The sequence below is a fragment of the Leucoraja erinacea genome, chromosome 6 (assembly GCF_028641065.1).
Source record: "Leucoraja erinacea ecotype New England chromosome 6, Leri_hhj_1, whole genome shotgun sequence".
In the NCBI taxonomy this organism is placed as follows: Eukaryota; Metazoa; Chordata; class Chondrichthyes; order Rajiformes; family Rajidae; genus Leucoraja; species Leucoraja erinaceus.
Window position 1 is genome coordinate 83,643,707 of NC_073382.1, and position 21,611 is coordinate 83,665,317.

The window sequence follows — 21,611 nt, forward strand, 5'->3', positions numbered from 1 at the left end:
CAAATGTAGGCGGGTGGGAACAGTGTTTAGCTGGGACATGCTGGGCTGAAGGGCGTGTTTCCACGCTATATCCCTCTATGACACTATGACTTTATAGTACACAATAAAAAACACACACCACTTCCGATTCATAATTAGTAACTTAGAACGTAGAACAGCACAGACACAAAAAGCTATGGGTGACGTTTCGGGTCGAGACCCTTCTTCAGACTGAGAGTCAAGGGAAAAGGAAACCAGAGATATAGACGGTGATATACAGAGATATAGAACAAATTAATGAAAGAAATGCAAAAAAAGTAACGATGATAAAGGAAACAGGTGATTGTTAGCTGTGGGCTAGGTGAAAATGAGTTACAGACAATGAGACTCAATGAGACGTCTTTGAAGCTGGTACAATGACTTGGGTGAGGAACTCTCTCCGGCAAGAGTTCTGCAGCATCCTCTCTTGCTGCTCCCCCGCTCTGTGATTAACTGCAGTTCCTTCTGACACAGAACAGTACAGCACAGGAACAGGCCCTTTGGCCCATAATGTCTCCGCCAAACATGATGTAAAGACCAACCCTTATGAACCTGCACATAATCCATATCCCTCCATTCCCTGCATTACCATGTACCTGTCCAAATATCTCTTAAATGCCACTATCGTATCTGTCTCCACCACCACCATTAGCCGCACATTCCAGGCTCCCGCCACCCTCGGTGTAAAAAAAAACCCACACATCTCCGTTAAACATTGCCCTTCAGACCATAAACCTATGCCTTCTGGTCTTTGACATTTCCATCCTGGGAAGAAAGGTTCTGACTGTCTAAACTATATAACCATATAACAATTACAGGCCATCTCGGCCCTTCAAGTCCGTGCCGAACACTTATTCTCCCCTAGTCCCATCTACCTACACTCAGGACATAACCCTCCATTTCTTTCCCGTCCATATACCTACCCAATTTATTTTTAAATGATAAAATCGAACCTGCCTCCACCACTTCCACTGGAAGCTCATTCCACACAGCTACCACTCTCCGAGTAAAGAAGTTCCCCCTCATGTTACCCCTAAACTTCTGTCCCTTAATTCTCAAGTCATGTCCTCGTTTGAATCTTCCCTACTCTCAATGGGAAAAGCTTATCCACGTCAACTCTGTCTATCCCTCTCATCATTTTAAAAACCTCTATCAAGTCCCCCCTTAACCTTCTGTGCTCAAAAGAATAAAGCCCTAACTTGTTCAACCTTTCTCTGTAACTTAGTTGCTGAAACCCAGGCAACATTCTATCTATGATCATTTTACACATACTTCAATCAGGTCCCCCTCGCAACCTCTGATGTTCCAGGGAAAACTCTCCAAGTCTACATGACAACAGCTGTACCGGAGCAATCAGCGAAGACAGCCTGGTTTGCGACGCTATGGGTTCCAGTCTCAGCATCAAACATCACAGCCGGGTCTGGCTGCGGGAGCACAGTGTGGCAGAAACCTCTATGATGCTTCCATGGGCAAGTACCAGCAGTGGCTACTAAACTACTCACCACCGCCCTGGTTCCCACGCTCTCTGGTTCACTGAAATATTTATTATAACATTGTGCACTAACAAACTGGAGAATTAAAAGTGCGTTGGGGTATTAAAAAAAAATACCATCCAGTGGACAAGAACAGCTGCCAGCCCAGCAGCTCCAGAACCCTGAACATGGACCTGCACTGTACCAACTTACACTGTGGTCAAGGGTGGGTTTAAAGGAGGTGCGCAGCTATGATGGGTGAGTGGAGGGACCAGCTTCCTTTAACAGAGAAGTTAATATGCTATTAAATATAACCATAGAATGGTATGTGCCCGGAACTCACTGTCTGTTCATCAATGCTGTTATATGGGTCTTGTCATTAATTGTGCGTTTTCCCCTTAAATTCGACCTCAAAGTTTAACACCTTACACTTGCTAAGATTCAACACCATCTGCCATTTCTGTAGCTGTTCTACATTCCGCAATACATTTTGACATCCGTCCTCACTGTCCGTGACCCCAGCAATCATGGTGTCATCTGCAAACTTAAAAGGGCCTGTCCCACTTTCATGACCTAATTCACGACCATTTTTACTTGTGGACATTTTTCATCAGGCTAGAAAAACGCCGCAACCTGCTTGATGCCACGTGCACCTACGACTAGCATCAGGGCCTGCTACGACCTACCTAGGACCTCCTACGACCTCGTGACGACCATGCTGCGAGTACGAGTCAAGGGCAAACTCAGCAGAGGTCGTAAAAGTGGGACTGGCCCTTTACTAAGCAGCCCATCTACATTATGTCCAAGTCATTTATATATATATATATATATATATATATCACAAACAGCAGAGGTCGCAGCACAGATCGTGGCAGAACTCCACTACTCACAGATCTCCAGCCTGCTACTATACTGTATTGTATATACTGTGGTTATTCCAGTTGCATCAAGGAAAGTGATGGGAAATTTAACTGAGGTGTGCAGTTATGACTGACTGAGTGGAGGGACCTGCTACTTTGACAAATTAACAACCAGCAAACATAACGACTTAGATGACATTTCACTAAAGAGTGGTGGGTGCCTGGGAATCACTGCCTGCATCAGTGGTGGAGTTAGCAAGTCTCACCATTTAACTAGAAATGAAAATTGAGAAGGATTTGCAGATCAACCTCAGAGTTGTGAAGGTGAAAATGATCACCAGAGGCTCCCTCTAATTTAGATAACCTCTTGGTTGGCATGGACGAGTCAAGCCGAAGGGGCTATTTCCATGCTGTATGAGTTTGCAAAAATTAAATTGCTATGGCCAGTATCAATGGAAGCCAATGATGACACTCTGCTTTAGAATTATAATATAGTTGTATAAAAAATATATAATAATAATAATAATAATGTTTATTTATATAGCACTTTTCAACAAAACCAGTATTTGAACCAACGTGCTTTACAGAGATTGATTAAATTAATTGAACAGATCAAATGTCAATAAATCGTTTGGACATACAAAACAAAAAAGAGAAAAAGAAAAAAAAAAATATATATATATATATATAATCAATAGCATGAAATGGAATCAGCAAATGTTGAGAACACAGAGTAGATGAGGCAGAGTTAATGTTGCACGTTGACCACTGGTCTGTATATTTACTCCACTTCTCTTTCCAATCTGTTGCCGAACCTGACCATTTCCACCTGTTCCTGGTTGTATTTCAGGTTTGTGTTCAGCCCAAGTTGGGCTGAAGAGCCTGTTGCCACACTGTCATACAGTGCGGCAACAGGCTCTTTAGCCCAACGTTCATACCTACCAAGTTCCCCATTCCAAGCTAGTTCCTCCTGCCCGCATTTGGCCCGTGTCCCTCTAAACCTTTCCGATCCATGTACCTGTCCAAGTGCCATTTCAATGGTTATTGTACCTGCCTCAATTACCTCCTCTGACAGCTTACTCCATGAACACACCATCATCAGTGTTAAAAACGCCCCCTAAATCTCTCCTCTCTCACCTTAAATCCTTGTCCTTGAACCTATGTTCTCGATTCCCCATCCAGGCCCACACCTCTAAATATTTCCGAACTGTGATTGTGATAATTTACTTTTCTATTTTTCAAGAGAGAGCTAGATAGGGCTCTTAAAGATAGCGGACTCAGGGGATATGGGGAGAAGGCAGGAACGGGGTACTGATTGGGGATGATCAGCCATGATCACATTGAATGGCAGTGCTGGCTCGAAGGGCCGAATCACCTATTGTCTATTGTCTATTTAATTGCTGAGTGTTGCTACACGTGAATAGGCCTGTACATGTGATGTACGGTTCTGAGTTCTACGTTAATGAGTTTCCAGTAACCATTGTTGATGAATACAGAAATACAACTGAACATTAATTGGATAACGCAGCAGTGGCAAAATTACCTTTGATGTCTGTGCTTCTTCTACTAGTTTGACAATCTGTGATAATGTCGTGTCTGAACCAACATGGGTTGCTTTAATCAACAGAGTTCCTTGTGCATTAATAGATCCAGCAATCACTATACTTCCTGGTCTTTTCACAACTGGCATAGGTTCTCCTGAAACAGAGAGCAAATTAATTGCACACAGGGAGTTCAACACCGACACATTTCAGTTTTAGAGTAATGCCCCTGTCCCACTTAAGAAACCTGAACAGAAACCTCTGGAGACTTTGCGCCCCCAAGGTTTCCGTGCGGTTCCCGGAGGTTTTTGTCAGTCTCCCTAATGGTCGAAAATGGTTTCCGCTTCTTCTATGTTCCGGCGATTATTTCAAAAAATTCAAAACCGGCCGCGACTAAAAATAGGTTGCCGTTTTAAAAATCGGTAATTTTTTAGTCGAAGCCGGTTGCGGTGCTAGTTGAAGATGGTTGCCGGAGGTTGCAGGTGGTTGCCGGAGGTTGCAGGTGGTTGCCGGAGGTTGCAGGTAGTTGCCGCAGGTTGCAGGCAGTGGAAGGTAAGACCTCCGGAAACTGCATGGAAACCTTGGGCGGAGCACAAAGTCTCCAGAGGTTTCTGTTCAGGTTTCCTAAGTGGGACAGGGGCATAAGTCAACCAGTGAAAACAGTAGCATAAACTGGGCTGGACAAAAAGTCAGTTTTACATTGATCTGCTTGTCAAGAAACAACAAGAACATTCAAACGTTGGAGCAATTCCATGAGCACAAGGTATCAAGAGTCAAGAGTGTTTAACTGTCACATTCAGTGCAAATTCAGATTCTCGCGTAGCACAGGTTATCCTGAAAAACAGATCATTTATTGTATATGTATTGTGTTGTGTTAATAATCCCGTTAAACTGCAGCAAGTAAGAATTTCATTGTTCGAATTCTGGAGCTTTAGAGGTCCTTCAATGCAAAACAATACTTGTACAATAAATTATCAGTTGCTCTAAACTAGGCCCATGAGAGTTCAAGCCGCAGTGCCTAGTTCTGAATAAAGATTTTTAGACTCCAGGGACCCGGCTGCAGAACAGAGAGACTGAGGGGTACAAGTATACAGCTCCCTGACAATTATGACCATAAGGCAGAGGAGCAGAATTAGGCCATTCGGCCCATTGAGTCTACTCAGCCGTGCAATATGGCTGCGATCCAATAGACAATAGGTGCAGGAGTAGGCCATTCGGCCCTTCGAGCCAGCACTGCCATTCAATGTGATCATGGCTGATCATCCCAAATCAGTACCCCGTTACTGCCTTCTCCCCATATCCTCTGACTCCGCTATCTTTAAGAGCCTTATCCAGCTCTCTCTTGAAAGCATCCAGACAACCTGCCTCCACCGCCCTCTGAGGCAGAGAATTTCACAGACTCACAACGCTCTGTGAGAAAAAGTGTTTCCTCGTCTCTGTTCTAAATGGCTTACTCCTTATTCTCAAACTGTGGCCCCTGGTTCTGGAATACTTTTCCCTCTCAACTCAAATTTTCTGCCTTTTTCCTGTAACCTTTGACATCATTACTAATCAAAAACCTATCAATCTCCTCTTTAAAAAAATACTCAATGACTAGGCCTCCACAGTCATCTGGGGCAATGAATTCCAGATTCACAACCCTCCGCCTAAAGAAATTCCTCCTCATCTCCATTACAAAGGTACGTCCTTTTATTCTGAGGCCGTGTTCTCTGGTTCCAGACACTCCCATTACTGGAAGCATCCTTTCTGCAACCACTCTATCCAGGCCGTTCTTTATCCAGTAAGTTTCAATGAGGTCCCCCCTCATCCTTCTAAACTCCAGCTAGTACAGGCCCAGAGCTGTCAAACAGTCCTCATACTTTAACTCAATCATCCCCAGATTATTCTCATAACCCTCCTCTGGACCCTCTCCAAGGCCAGCACATCCTTCCTCAGCTGAGGCCCAAAACTGCTCACAATATTCCAAATGTGGCCTCACCAGCACCTTATAAAGCCTCAGCACTACATCCTTGCTTTTATATTCTAGTACCAACAAAATAAATGCTAACATTGCAAGTGCCTTCCTTATCACCAGCTCAACATGGAAATAAACCTTTTGGGAATCCTGCACCACTTCCAAGTCCCTTTGCACCTCCGATTTCTGAATACCTCCCCCCATTTAGAAAATAGTCTATGCCTTTATCCATTCCACCAAAGTGCATGGCCCGCCCACTTGGCTACACTCTAATACATCTGCCACTTTTTGCCCACTCTCCTAACCTGTCCAAGTCCTGCTGCAGAATCCCTGCTTCCTCAACACTATCTGCCCTACCACCTATTGACACGGTGGAAGGTATTGATGTAGACATGGGTCACACTTGCCTTCATCAGACAGGGCACTGAAAAGAAGAATTGTGGCAACTGTGCATGACGTTGGTGAGATCACACCCAGAACACCTGTAGTTCTGGTCACCATGCTGAAGGAAACACCTGATGCAGCTGGACAAGGTGATGAATCCAATTGACAAGGATGAGGCCATGACTGCAGGGTTTGAGTTAGTTGTAAAGACAGGAGAGGCTGGGACCGTCAGAGGCCGAGGAATGACCACATTGAGGTTTATAAAGTCACGAGGGGCATGGTAAGGTGAATTGTCACAGTCTTTTCCCAGGGTGGGGCAGTCTAAAACTAGAGGGCACAGGTTTAAGGTGAGAGGGGAGAGATTTAAAAGGAATCTGAGAATTCTCCAGTTGCAATTGATGTCCCCTACAGTGTGGTGACCTGAACTGCAGGTTCTCACCAACGCCGTGTACACAGAGGGTGGGCTAACCTTACTCTGTTTGATTAGCAGGTAATAAGTCCCATAGGGGGCAGGATCTGGCCCTGAACTTGTTCTGGGTATCAAATTCTTGCTGCATCCCAGAGCTGGTGACTTAAGAGCCTGTCCCACTTTGCAATTATTTTCGGCGACTTTGAACGTCAGCTACTGACACCCATAGTCGCCCTAAAAACCGCCAAGTTGTAGCCTCACCGTCACGCCGAGCTACGACACTCCCCGTCACCCGCCTCCACAACACAAGAAGGTTACACTGAAGTATAGTCATCACAGTGGAAATGAGCTTATCTACAATAAATCTAAGGACCAATAACTTTTTAAGAAATAAATTGTTTATTTAACGTCAGCGTCACCCGCAGGACAGCGTACGTCAGCGTGTGACCGGGCGCAAGACATGATAAGACACCCAGATGTCGCCTGAAGAGTTTGAACATTCCAAAATCTAGGGGGGCAGGGAGACACCGCGCATCACTACACGCGTCACTCCGCATCACACCCCGACCACGCCGTGTCACGCCCCGACCACGCGTGTCACGCCCCGACCATGCGTGTCACGCCCCGACCACGCGTGTCACGCCCCGACCACGCCCCGACCATGCGTGTCACGCCCCGACCACGCCGTGTCACGCCCCGACCACGCCGTGTCACGCCCCGACCACGCCGCGGCAACCTCTTTTAAGGCTGTCGCCAAAAATGTCGCCCAAGTGGGACAGGCCCTTTACGTTTGTTGTTGATGCATCGTTAGGAGGAGGGACTGAGTTATGCAACTAATTGGGGTGAGAGTCTGCTTTCGGCTTCCACTGTGCATACAGTCAACATTGAACCGACAATCCTGGATTTATTTTAGCAAAGAGCATCGCAGATAACGAGCTGGCAACACACGGTACAATGCACCCAACATACCTGTGATCAGAGACTCATCTGCCATAGAGCAACCTTCCACGACTTTCCCATCAACAGGAAACTTGCCTCCAGGAACGATCTTTATAATATCACCTCTCTGAACGAGATCCACACCTACCTGCTCTTCACTGAGAAAAGGCAAAATCAAAGAGGATAGGTTCATGTAAACAGAGGTTGCTTTATGATATAAATATTGTCATTCCTCGTCCCTAACACGAAATTTAAAGGTTTTGTGGATGAGAAGCAATGGCTATTATAACCCATTGTACAGATTTAATCAGACACGCCAGAAACTGCAGACGCTGGAACCTTGAGCAAAACACAAAGTGCTGGAGGAACTCAACAGACCAGGCAGCATCAGTGGAGGGAATTGTCAGACTTTTCGGGCTGATCAAGTCCCCCCGACTCCAGCATTTGGAAGAAGGGTCCCGTTCCTATAACATAGAGGGATATGGGCCAAACGTAGGGGAGGAGGAGGAGGAGGGGGGGGGGGGGGGGGGGGGAGGGGTAGTGCTAGTGAAGATGGGACGGTGTGCTAGTGTAGATGGGATATCTTGGTCATCATTGGCAAGTTGGGCCGAAGGGCCTGCTTCTGTTCTGTATGACTCTATGACCCCAAATTGTTCATCCTCTGTATGTGGGGAGAGGTGTTTCCAGAGAGGAGTAAAAGTGAAAAAAATGATTTTAAAATACTCTAACATAATGGACTGTAGTATGGACGAGAGGCCGTAGCAACAGGTTGAATTGAAAGTGGCAACTTACCCCAGTATGGAGTTGTCTGGTCCCAGTGTAACCACCGTGGCCTCCGTAGCTTGCAGTGAGAGCAACTTTGCCAGTGCTTCTGAAGTCTTACTCTGCAAAAAAAAATAATCAGTTACAGATCGGAGAAGTCACTCATAAGAGAACTCCCACCCCGTTCTCTTCCCTTCCTTTCATTTCATCCTCATCTCCCCTCCCGAGCTCTCTGAATTCCTCGTCCTTTAACACCTATTTGCCCAATGTCTCAGGGCAACTCTCCTTTTCTTTTCTTCCCATTGTCATCACGTTATAGTCCTGTCTCAAGTAAGTTTATGAACTTAGGCAGCAAAGGTTTATATTAGTAATACATGAAATAGGAGTACACTCGTACACCATGGAACTAGGCCCTTCAGCCTAACTCATCCATGCCGACCGAGATGCCACATCTACACTAGTCCCATTTGCCTGCATTTGTTCCATATTCCTTTAAGTCATTCCTCTCCATGTCCTAAACTTTTTGTCTCCATGTAAGATCTCCAGTGTATTATATAGGTAGGACACATCGCTGCACCAATATGTCCAAGCAAACAGTAATAGTGATTGCTTTCCAAAAGTGTAAACAAATGTTTGTGCATCACTCTGTTGGTGCATTCATATAGCCAGGAATAAGAACAGTCTGAAGTCCAGGCATAACCCATAGAATGTGTGGATTCAGAAAAAGGAAAGAAGAACCAGGAATTTAAAAGAATCAATTAGAAAAGAGGAGTGAGAATTAAGCCGAGTTTATATTATATTATATTACCTACTAGAATGTTGCCTGGGTTTCATCAACTAAGTTACAGAGAAAGGTTGAATAAGTTAGGGCTTTATTCTCTGGAGCGCAGAAGGTTAAGGGGGGACTTGATAGAGGTCTTTAAAATGATGAGAGGGATACAGAGTTGATGTGGACAAGCTTTTCCCTTTGAGAGTAGGGAAGATTCAAACAAGGGGACATGACTTGAGAATTAAGGGACAGAAGGTTAGGGGTAACATGAGGGGGAACTTCTTTACTCAGAGAGTGGTAGCGGTGTGGAATGAGCTTCCAGTGGAAGTGGTGGAGGCAGGTTCATTGGTATCATTTAAAAATCAATTGGGTAAAATAGGATGAGAAGGGAATGCCGGGTTATATTATATTATGATTGCATACAGGTGGGACTAAGGGTTTTCAAAACTAAGTTACAGGCACGGACTTGTAGGGCCGAGTTGGCCTGTTTCCATGCTGTGCAGAAGGTTAGGGGGTTATATCATAGAGGTCTTTAGAAACATGAAATTAGGTGACAGGAGTGATGCCATTCGAATAGAGAAGATTCAAACAAGAGGCCTGCACCGCCATTCAATATGATCTCATCCAACTCAGTATCCTGTACCTGCCTTCTCTCCATACCCCCTGATCCCTTTAGCCACAAGGGCCACATCTAACTCCCTCTTAAAAATAGCCAATGAACTGGCCTCAACTACCCTCTGTGGCAGAGAGTTCCAGAGATTCACCACTCTCTGTGTGAAAAAAAGTTCTTCTCATCTCGGCTTTAAAGGATTTCCCCTTTATCCTTAAGCTGTGACCCCTTGTCCTGGACTTCCCTAACATCGGGAACAATCTTCCTTCAAGCAGATTAATATCAATGAACAATTAAGTATTAATAATAATGTCACCATAAAGCATCCAAGTGAATAATCACCTTTGCTATATGCTCCAGCCATCTCCCCAAGGCAATGAAGACAAACAGCATTGGTGGAGTGTCGAAGAAAGTCACTGGGCTTTGTTCTGCCTTTTCTGCCATGGCCACAATCAGTATTATACAGGAGTAGAGATAAGCCACCGTAGTGGCCAGAACGATCAGCACATCCATATTGGCAGCTTTGTGCTTCAGAGACTTGTAGGCTTGAACGTAGAAGTACCATCCTCCAAAAATCTTTAAAAAATATATTAATTAGTCCAATGAAATGTATGGAATATAGGACCCAAAATGACTCAATGATAAGTATTTCTCTGCAACACGTTATTCTAAGAGTTTCAATTAGTGCTGAGATATTCCCGTGTCATTTTTTACTTGATATGCAAAGGTCTTCTCACAGGGTAAATTAGATGTTTTACATCAAGCAGTTCTAAGTGTTGGCAGGATATCTGGTTATTGAAGGCTCTGAGGAATCCTGGAATAGCCCAATGTTTAAGAAAGAACTGCAGATGCTGGGAAAATCGAAGGTAGACAAAAATGCTGGAGGAACTCAGCCGGTGAGGCAGCATCTGTGGAGCGAAGGAATAGGTGACGTTTCGGGTCGAGACCCGAAACGTCACCTATTCCTTCGCTCCATAGATGCTGCCTCACCTGCTGAGTTTCACCAGCATTTTTGTCTACCTAGAATAGCCCAACATTAGTTTGAATAGTTCCACAGAAATCCCCAACCAACACAAATCAAGATTATTGGCATCACTACCTCTAACATACTAACAATTTGGTATGACCCAGACTCTTGAGCAAAGTTTAGTTTTTAAATTAAATATAATGAAATAACTTTACATTTTATCATGAAGATATCATCAGTGAATTACATCGTATATTTGATACATTTTTGATTGAGAAATAATGATGAAGATATTGGCCCTTTAAGTAAAAATGAAGCCTCATTAAAACATAGTCCCATAGTCAGAGAGAAAGATTTCCATTTACTGCACAGATTATTGTGATCACCAACTAAATCAAACATTTCAAGACATGACTTCATCTGTATATCTCTCTGCTTGCGCATATCCTAATGCCTGAACGGAAACCTCTGGAGACTTTGCGCCCCACCCAAGGTTTCCGTGCGGTTCCCGGAGGTTGCAGATGGTTGCCGGAGGTTGCAGGTAGTGGAAGCAGGTAGGGAGACTGACAAAAACCTCCGGGAACCGCACGGAAACCTTGGGTGCAAAGTCTCCAGAGGTTTCCATTAAGGTTTCCTAAGTGGTACAGGGGCATTATAGTCCTAGTGTAAACTGTGGGTCAAAAATAAAATAGGATATTCAGTATTTGAGGGGAAAAAATAGACCCTTTCTTATTTCGCTAGTTCCAGGAACTATTAGAGATAAAACATTGTCAGGTAGAAACATCATGAGAACTGAAGAGGTTTTTTCATTTCTCCTTTACGTTTTATAATATGGATCATGTACAGGCATAATTTTATTTTAGTTTATCTTGGCATCATGTGCGGCACATACATTATGAGCCTGTTCCTGTGCTGTTCTATGTTCGACTGTATCCAGGACCAATATCCCCATTCTAATCCAATATCTTCAGTATAGTCCCTTGTTTGGTGGTTTATCAGGTACTGAAGCACTGTGCCACTCAGTCTCAGCAATGGCACCTGAACACAACAGAACAGAATGTCCCACACAAATCCAGAGGTAAAGGTCAAGCAGATCAACACCAAGATTTCCTTCCTTTACTTTGGAGAAATCATAGTTCTACAGCACGGAAACAGGCCCTTCAACCCAACATCCAAACTGACCAAGGAGCCCCATCTACGCTAGTCCCATTTTGCCCATGTTTAGCCTCTATCCCACTAAACCTTTCCTATCCCTGAATCTGTCCCAGTGTCCTTCAAATGTTGTTATAGTATCTGTCTCTCTGGCACATTGTTCCATATACCCACCATGTGGGTATATGGAACAATCACATACATCATGTGAAAAAATTGCCCCTCAGGTTCCTATTAAATCTTTCCCCCTCTCAAACCTATGTCCTCTGATACTTGATTCCCCTAGCCAGGGACAAAGACTCTGTTCATTCACCCTATCTGGTCCCTTCATGGTTTTGTACACGTCTATACATCACATTGAGGCCTCCTGTACTCCAGCACACAATGTCTTGGCCTGCACAACCACCCCCTGCATCTTAATCTCAGAGTTATGCAGCTGGCATTTAAAACATTTCACATTGTTGAAAGAAGATCTTTTGTGATTGAACGGGGGAAGAAAGTTTATTTTGAACAACTAAATTCTTGTCCGATACTAATTTATTTTAAGTTATTCAACTTCCACATGATTGGCCATGAGAGGGAAAAATGGATCAGCACATGATAGAATGGCAGAGCAGACATGATGGGTTGAATGGCCTAATTCTGCTCCTCTGTTTTATGACTCTATTACATCTGGATGTCGTGTCAAGTTTTCAATTCCCACACACCTGAACTGGAGTACAAAGAATAAAGAAAGCCAGGTTCAGGATGGATAATCCGGGGAGGACGTTCTGTTCGGGTGGCATGGAGCCGCTGTGTTTGTCCATCACTATCATGTACACCATGAGGCCAAAGACCGGGATGCCAAAGACAAGACTGAACAAGAAAGACTTCCTCCACCTGAAACGGAGACACGAACAAAAATAGAATCATTCACACCAAACCAAGATGTCCTAAGTCAAGTCAAGTCAAGTCAAGTCAAGACAGTTTATAGTCATGTGTCCCAGATAGGACAATGAAATTCTTGCTTTGCTGCTGCACAACAGAATATTGTAAGCAAAAATACAGAACAGTTCAGTTCAATATACACATAAATAAGCAGATAAAGTGCAATAGGCTGTTACAGTTCACAGTCTGTTTGTTGGCCAGTTTAATAGCCTGATGGCTGTGGGGAAGTGGCCATTCCTGAACCTGGATGTAACAGATTTCAGGCTCCTGTACCTTCTGCCCGATGGTAGCGGAGAGATAAGTATATTATTAACAGGCTTACTGCTTAATTTCCTCTTTATGTTCCAGATTGTGCAAGGCTGGATCTCTTTTGACTAACGATGCTTCAAATCCGAGTCCCTGTAATGGAAATGTTTCAGTGTAGTCACAGAGTCACACAGCATAGAAACAGGCTCTTCAGCCCAACTCATCCATACCAACTAAGCTCATCCCACCTGGCCCATATCCCTCTAACTTTCTCTATCCATGTACCTTACAAATGCCTTATAAATGTTATTATACCTGCTTCAAATACCTCCTCTGGCAGCTTGTTCCAAATACTTCTACTTGCGTATGGCTTGCACAGTCTAAAGTTGTACGACAACTTGTTCTATTTGATCTTATTTGATTGTGCACGCCAAGTTGATTGCATTCGTCGAAACAGGGCAGACCACGTGAAGGTTGCAATCTCCCACCCCGTCCCATATACCAACCGCCCTCTGTGTGAAAATCTTTCCCCTGTGCATTCAACCTATCTATTCCCCTCGTGCTTTTATACACCCCAGCCCATTGCGCTCCAAGGAATAAGTCCGAGCCTGCCCGACCTCTCTCTACAGCTCAAGCCCTGGCAACATCCTCATAAATATCCACACTCTTTGCAGCTTAATACATCCTTCTGAAAGCAGTCACCAAAACTGAACACAGTACTGCAATCCTCCAGTAGATGGGGCTCCGTAAAGGTACACAGATCTAAGGAAGACACTGCCTAAGGAAGTCTGGGGGTTCAGTATTGATGTGGACAGAGAACTGGTTGGCAAACAGGAAGCAAAGAGTAGGAGTAAACGGGTCCTTTTCACAATGGCAGGCAGTGACTAGTGGGGTACCGCAAGGCTCAGTGCTGGGACCCCAGCTATTTACAATATATATTAATGTTCTGGATGAGGGAATTGAAGGCAATATCTCCAAGTTTGCGGATGACACTAAGCTGGGGGGCAGTGTTTGGTGTGAGGAGGATGCTAGGAGACTGCAAGGTGACTTGGATAGGCTGGGTCAGTGGGCAAATGTTTGGCAGATGCAGTTTAATGTGGATAAATGTGAGGTTATCCACTTTGGTGGCAAAAACAGGAAAGCAGACTTATCTAAATGGTGGCCGACTAGGAAAAGGGGAGATGCAGCGAGACCTGGGTGTCATGGTTACACCAGTCATTGAAAGTAGGCATGCAGGTGCAGCACGGGCAGTGAAGATCAAAGCGCCGAATGGCCTAATGGTATCTTTTAGCTTTCATAGCAAAAGGATTTGAGTATAGGAGCAGCTGGGGGGAGGTTCTACTGCAGTTGTACAGGGTCTTGGTGAGACCACACCTGGAGTATTGCGTACAGTTGTGTACAGTTCTGTGGTCTCCAAATCTGAGGAAGGACATTATTGCCATAGAGGGAGTGCAGAGAAGGTTCACCAGACTGATTCCTGGGATGTCAGGACTGTCTTATGAAGAAAGACTGGATAGACTTGGTTTATACTCTCTAGAATTTAGGAGATTGAGAGGGGATCTTATAGAAACTTACAAAACTCTTAAGGGGTTGGACAGGCTAGATGCAGGAAGATTGTTCCCGATGTTGGGGAAGTCCAGGACAAGGGGTCACAGCTTAAGGATAAAGGGGAAATCCTTTAAAACCGAGATGAGAAGAACTTTTTTCACACAGAGAGTGGTGAATCTCTGGAACTCTCTGCCACAGAGGGTAGTCGAGGCCAGTTCATTGGCTATATTTAAGAGGGAGTAAGATGTGGCCCTTGTGGCTAAGGGGATCAGAGGGTATGGAGAGAAGGCAGGCACGGGATACTGAGTTGGATGATCAGCCATGATCATATTGAATGGCGGTGCAGGCTCGAAGGGCCGAATGGCCTACTCTTGCACCCTAATTTCTATGTTTCTGCTTATCCTCGCACACCTTCCTGTGAGTCATGTCCATGGCCGACTGCCTCCATCGGTGGACCTTGTCCAGATGAAGCAGGATGTTAGGTTGCCCTTCCAATTTCTCAGGCGGTGAGAATATCCCACCATAAACCATTATTTTGCAAAGCCCTGGATCGACAAGGTATTCAGAAACCCAATAAAGCTGAAGGGGAATGTACTAATCACAATAACATGTTACCATAGTGAAACAATTAAATATGAATGAGACCAAACCAGAGATTGAATAGATCAATGAAGCCGTGAACTGCAGGAAAATGTAAAAGGTACAATGGAGTATTGTTGAGTAAAATAAAGTGGTTGAAGCCATTCTATTGTCACTATTCGGTAACTATGGTAACTATTTTCTGAATCATGAAAGATTCTAGAAGACCTCATTCCTTGTCCTTGCCCTTTATGATCTTAAATATGGCAGAGGAAATTATGGTGAGACAAATTATGCCTTCCCTCAAAACTAATTGTTGGAGGAACTCAGTGGGTCAGGCAGCGTGTGGAGTGAATGGACAGGCAACATTTTGTGTTGAGATCCTTCTGCAGACGGAAGAAACGTCATCTGTCCATTCTCTCCACAGACACTGCCTGACCCGCTGAATTCCTCCAGCACTTTGTGTTTTGCTCATGATTCCAACGCCTGCAGTTTCTGGTGTCTCCTAATATGTCTTCCCCAATGAGAAAGCTATTGGAAAGGAAATGGCTCCCTCAGTGGTTCTATAGTTGGCGTCATCGTGCTGAAGGAAAGAAGCATTGGGAAAGGAAGGGAGGACAGTGAAGGGGTGGCTGGCGTACGGGGAGTGAAGGAGAAATGAACGCAAGGTATGAAGAGGGTTGACAGCAGCAACGCACAGGACACCTTGTTGACAGAGTAGACAGGTTGGAGTCACCAACCACCCACGATATCGTTGTGCTTCCCACACAAACTATGCAATGTATACAAGGTGAAAAAAGACACAAAGTGCTGGAGTGACTAAGTGGGTCAAGCAGCATCTCTGTAGACCATGGAAAGGGGAACATCCAGACACCCACCATCCTCGGGATATAAACTCTGCCCCACACATATCCTTCAGACCATGACAGTTTGAACAAGACAGTTCCAAAGGGCAGACAACAGGAAGAGTAGAGTGAAGGGGAAGACCTAGAGAGGGGTGGTGGCATCGGTGAGAGGCAGAGAAGATTCAAGCAGTGAAGCTATGGAGAGAAAGGCGGTGAGCATTGTCATTATTGTGGAGAGATGGGGGTTGGGAACAGAACTCCAGAACTGCCATCAGTGTGGCTTCCCAGCAGCTCCAGGCTTCCCCGCATTACCGTAGGAGAGAGGTAAAGCTAAAGCTAAACCACACCACAGACAAGAGGCAAGCAATGTTCGAGACCTTTGTCAACATGTTGGACCGACCTGGATCATCCTGACGACGTCCCGTGGACCCAGCAGCTCCGGGTCCAGAGTGACGTGGGCTCTGCTGGTGGCCAGGGCCACCGACGCGTACAAAACACCCTCAACTCTCGTCAACTTGGACTCAATGGTGTGGGCACAAGAAGCGCTGGTCATTCCTGTAATCTAATGGTAGAGGTTAATGGAGTCAATATTATTGTTGTATGCCCTGACACAGAAGAATGAAATTCTTGCTTCCAGCAGGTTTGTTCACATAGTACTCTGTGGATGCAACAAGACGTTTAATATATATATATTTTTTTTAAACATAGTGCAAAGACAAAAACAAAGCCCCAAGGCCCTAGTGAACACATTACACCAATTCTTAAATCCTTACATTTGCTCCCTGTATGTCAGAGAATTGATTTTAAAATCCTGCTGCTCACCTATAAATCACTACACGGTTTAGGACCAAAGTATATCACTGACATGCTTCCACTATATATAGTCGGAGGAGGCGCTGTCCTGAACGGCTGCCTGTCCTGCAGCTGTCCGTTTTTTTCCACTTCTTTTGTTATTTTTAGTTCGTTTAGTGTACAGTCAGGGGGTCTAATCTTTTAATGTGTGGGGGGGAGGGGGAAACTGCTTTTCTAAGTCCCTACATGGTTTTGCCTTCCTCCAGCAAGTCTTCGACCCGTCACTGACGGCCTTCCACTCCTGGAGCGACGTTTTCTGAGGGGACTGCCCTAAGATCGGCTTTCGGCGCGGCCTGGAGCGCTGTCGCGGAGTGCGATGCCTTTCCTGGGTCCCGCGCTGGAAATCCAGTATGCTGGGACTGCCGAAAAATCGTCGGTGATTTAGTCTGCGGAGCGGCCTGCGACGCTGAACTTTCCTCCCGGAGCCTGGGATCTCTCGCAGAGATCGCCAGTGTTGGAGCTCCGTCCGGCGCGGTCTGGTTTTTGGAAGCCGCGGACTCCGTTGGGAAACCGTTCCTGGCACCTCAAGCCGCTTTAGCTTCTCCCGACGCCGGAGTACCATCACCCGGCGAGAACATCGGGCGCCGTGGCGGCAACTGTGGGTGGACAAGAGGATGGGGACTGAACTTTGTGCCTTCCCCCACAGTGGGAATCACTGTGGGGGGATGTTTTATGTTTGGTGTTGAATTTCTTCATGAATACTTTGTTGTATTTTTTATTAGTGTGCTGCAAGGACATCAGAATTTCCCCTTGGGGATTAATAAAGTTTATTCAATTCAATAAGCCTTCTAGACCACTAAGATCTTCTGAAACCAATCTGTTAGTGATTCCCAGAGTAAATACAAAACATGGGAAAGCAGGATTTAGTTACTATGCAACAAATAGCTGGAATAAACCTCCTGAAGATTTAAGACTTGCCTCAACTTGACCACTTTTAAAACAAGACTGAAAACTTTTATGTTTACTTTAGCTTTCAGCTAAATCTTAACTACATTGCACTTTTAACTTTTGCACATTTTATAATGCATTTTTAATTTTGCTTTTCTTTTCTTTTAGTTCTATTTTATTTCATTTTATTATTTCATTTTATTGTATGACATGTTTTTATGTGAAGCACTTTGAGTCTGCCTCGTGTATGAAACGTGCTATATAAATAAAGTTGCCTTGCCTTGCCTTGCCTAGTACAATCAACGCAGTTCATAGTTCAGAGTTTAGTTCGAATTCGGGGTTTAGTTGGATCTAATCTTCTCCCAATATGTCAAAGATTGATTGGCCACCTGCACTTCACTCTTTGTGGATGGGAGGTGGGATGCTCAGGGCAAGAAGATGGGTGGTGGAATGGTCAGGACAAGGGGACGATGGTGGGATGCTCTCAGGGCAATGAGATGTGTGGTAGGATGGTCTCAATGCAAGGTGAAGGGTGGTGGGATGCTGAGAGCAAGGAGACAGGGAAATGTGTGAGGGAGCTTCGAGAGACCGACTGTGCACGGAAACAGTCATTTTGGCCCACCGAGTCCATCGTCACCAGTTCACACTAGTTCTATGTTATCCTGTCTGTACCATCTCCTTCCCCTACATATCTGTTAAACATCATAACATTTCACCAATAAAAATGAGAGTGATTTCGATCAGACAATTAAACCTTGGGCCTATTCACCAACAGTGTCACTGTTGATACACCTACACGCAAATCAAAAATCCATCTCGGAATATTGTTACAAAACATCTATTTGTTTGTGGGTCCTGCCTGTATCCATTATTCATTGTTCAATGTCCCTCATACAGACTCGACCATGAGGCTCAGTGCTTTATTGTGATCGGTCACTCTGGACAACGTACTGACACATCTAAAAGATTGAACACCAGATGTCGCAAAGTCTAATTGTTAAGCTCTTCAATTTTAAATTCAGTTTTATTACAAAAAGATTACAGGTGCACAACCTTTTATCCGAAAGCCTTGGGACCAGACACTTTTCGTAATTCGGAATTTTTCGGCTTTCGGATTGGAAGATTTTTAGCGTAGATTTTAACGGCTGGCTCAGTGGTAGAGTGCTCGGCTCATATCGGCAAGGTCGCGAATTTGCGCCTCGATCCTGGCAGTTACTCGATCGCGAGTTTGAGTCTTCAATGTAGTTTTTTCTTGCAGAATAGGAGAGACTAGGGAGGGTTAGGCTGGGATCATTCATTGCGAGATAATCTTAGTGCGGGAGACAAGTAGAGGAGAGGTTTATTGACTGTGTGGGCAGAACTTTGGAAGTGATTGCCCACCATTCTCAAAAGCCGCTGTGTCTCCCTGTCCCTCCAACTCCAGAGGAATCCGCTCCCTGATGGGCCGCTACGGCAACAAATGGCAGTTCGCCCACAGCCCGAGCTGCGCCACCCCAAGAACAAGACATACCTTGCACACCATCAGCTTCTGTCCCTACGGGAAGCGTGTTCCTCTGGAGTTGGAATGGGGCTGGGCTGCTGCTGGCTGTGGGTCTCTGGGATCTCCGTGCTTGCAGTGGGCCTGGGGGTCGGTGTCCCGTTGGTCCTGACGTCTCCGGTGACTAACACTGACCTGCTGGCTGGCATCGTCGACGTGACCACAGTGCAAAGCCCCCGCGCCGGTGCAATGGGCGGGGAACTGGAGAGGGGAGGGAAGGGGTCACACACATGGCCGGGAAGCAGAGGGGTGTAGGTGGGGTGAAACTGAAGGGAGCGACAATCTGCTGCTGCCTGCCCGTTAAAACGTTCCCACGCAAGACTCACGATACACTGAGTCTACCGTGGGAACTTTTTAACTCAGCGGGCAGGCAGCAGCAGATTGTCAATTATTAACCCACCCGCGCAATATACCCTCACCTCTTTTATGAATGGGGATTTAGTTCCCCTTTCTTCGAGGACCGACCGGAGGTTCCGCTGTCACCTCTGTGGGCCGCCCTCGGTGAACGTCTTCAAGGACCTTTCTTCAAGGACTGAAAAAATGTCCGCTATTCGGAGCTTTTCGTTATTTGGATCTTCGGATAAAAGGTTGTGCACCTGTACTAAAGTTTTTAAATAGAATTAATTAAATTAGGCAGTCAGACCTTTATAAACAGTAGAAACAAATAACTACAGTTGCTGGTTTATACCCAAGATAGAACAAAAAGTGCTGGAGTAACTCAGCGGGTCAGGCAGCATCTGTGGAGGAAAAAGATATGTGATGTTTCGGGTTGTGATCATTCTTAAACAGCTTCTATCTGATCCTACCAGCAGTAGGAAGTAGTTATTGATGTGCGTGAGCCAACATTGTCCTGCAATCTGGCACGTTCCTTTGGTTAATGGTCTGGTAAATATTTTCATCATATGTTTGATTTTTAACAGGAGTTGATTTTATACTTTTTAATTTATTAAATTAGAAGTTGATTGGTCACAAAACCAAAACGGAAGGGCAGTATATTGATGGAAAGCAATTGTTGATAAATGTCGCTTAATTTTTTATTGATATTTGTACTGGATCTTCTCCGTGGATTGTCACCTTGTCGTGGTGGAGAAGCTTGTGTGGTCCTGAGATCCTGAGAGCGATGCCGTCTGGAGCTATGCTCTTGGCAGGGCCACCCGTGGGGATAAGGTCGAGGGGGAAGTCTCTGACAAGGAGCAATACAACCAAGACCTCAACGGTGGAACAGGCGGAGGACGATGGCCGACCTTAGTGGAGCGTCACAACGGCTGGGAAGGCGGATGAAGGCTGCGGCAGAAAAGGGTCTCCGGTCGTCTTGGACTCCATGCCACTGGATCCTGACCCAGATCTGTCAAGGGCCGTGGGGTGGCTGTCTGTGCACCAGTCTCCCCACGTTAAACAAAGTCACGCATGGGCATCCTCCATATAGGGAGTAGCACCCTGGAGACACCCATGACCGAAGAAATGACGGGCTCCTTTTTGTCCCAGCCATGGTGACCCCAGCCATTCAGAGGAGAGTTAAGAGAAAAGAGAATAGATTAAGATTAGATTACTTGAGAAGACTAAAGATCTGATGGTTTTTTAGAGCAGCTGGATAATTTCACTCCGTCATCCTACTGTGTGTTTCAGCCCTGGATTTGATCTCACCTGCAGTGGTGGTTAGAACTCCGAGTAGATCAATCACAGTGCTACCAAACTGGAAACTCACCCCACAGGAAGTTTCAATACGTCTACGGACAGCCACGTGGATAGGAAAGATTTAGAGGGTTACGGGACAAACACGGGCAGGTGGGACTGCTGTAGATGGGGCATCTTGGTCGGAGTGGGCAAGTTGGGCTGAGGGTCTGTTGCTGTGCTGTGTGACTATGAGTTGTTCAAACAGTTATGATCCCTGCTTCATTAGTCATGAAACATACTTACGTTAAGCACCAGTTTCCCAGCTGGGGGCTCGTCTTGAATCACAGTTGCACCAAAACCTAAATCTGTGATGAATTCAGCAATGGTAGCAGGTTGGAGGATATCCGGATAATATTTCACCTCTGCTTTTCCCGCCATCAGTGCCACCAGAACAGAATGGATACCTAAAACACGTCCATTACATTTCAAATTGTACTTTATATTCAGTAGAAAACAGCTGGCAAAATGTCGAGCTGGTAATAAATCAATCCATGTGGACTGACGTAGCCCATAAAATGGGCAAAGTAAGGCAAGCAGGCCATCCCCACACCTGTACCAGGGTAAAGAGCAGGTATGTGGACTAGAGCACCATCCCGAGGGATCCCTACAGGAGCGACCAGGGGCTGGACTGACTGCAAACAACAAGCACACGTTCCTCAGTGCTGGGAATGAGTCCCA

General features: G+C 45.3%; 1 protein-coding gene across 3 annotated transcripts in view; it reads right to left on the reverse strand.

Moving 5' to 3' along the window:
- Positions 1–21,611, reverse strand: part of LOC129698360 (copper-transporting ATPase 2-like) — an 80,556-nt gene that overhangs the window by 38,216 nt on the left and 20,729 nt on the right. For all 3 annotated transcript variants that reach the window (XM_055637465.1, XM_055637464.1, XM_055637467.1), the window contains exons 4-11: positions 21,177–21,337; positions 16,383–16,544; positions 13,087–13,163; positions 12,545–12,716; positions 10,061–10,294; positions 8,370–8,461; positions 7,608–7,735; positions 3,894–4,048 (exon numbers count right to left, since the gene is read on the reverse strand). In XM_055637465.1, the coding sequence (XP_055493440.1) occupies positions 3,894–4,048; positions 7,608–7,735; positions 8,370–8,461; positions 10,061–10,294; positions 12,545–12,716; positions 13,087–13,163; positions 16,383–16,544; positions 21,177–21,337 (1,181 nt within the window). The remainder of the gene's footprint in view (positions 1–3,893; positions 4,049–7,607; positions 7,736–8,369; positions 8,462–10,060; positions 10,295–12,544; positions 12,717–13,086; positions 13,164–16,382; positions 16,545–21,176; positions 21,338–21,611) is intronic.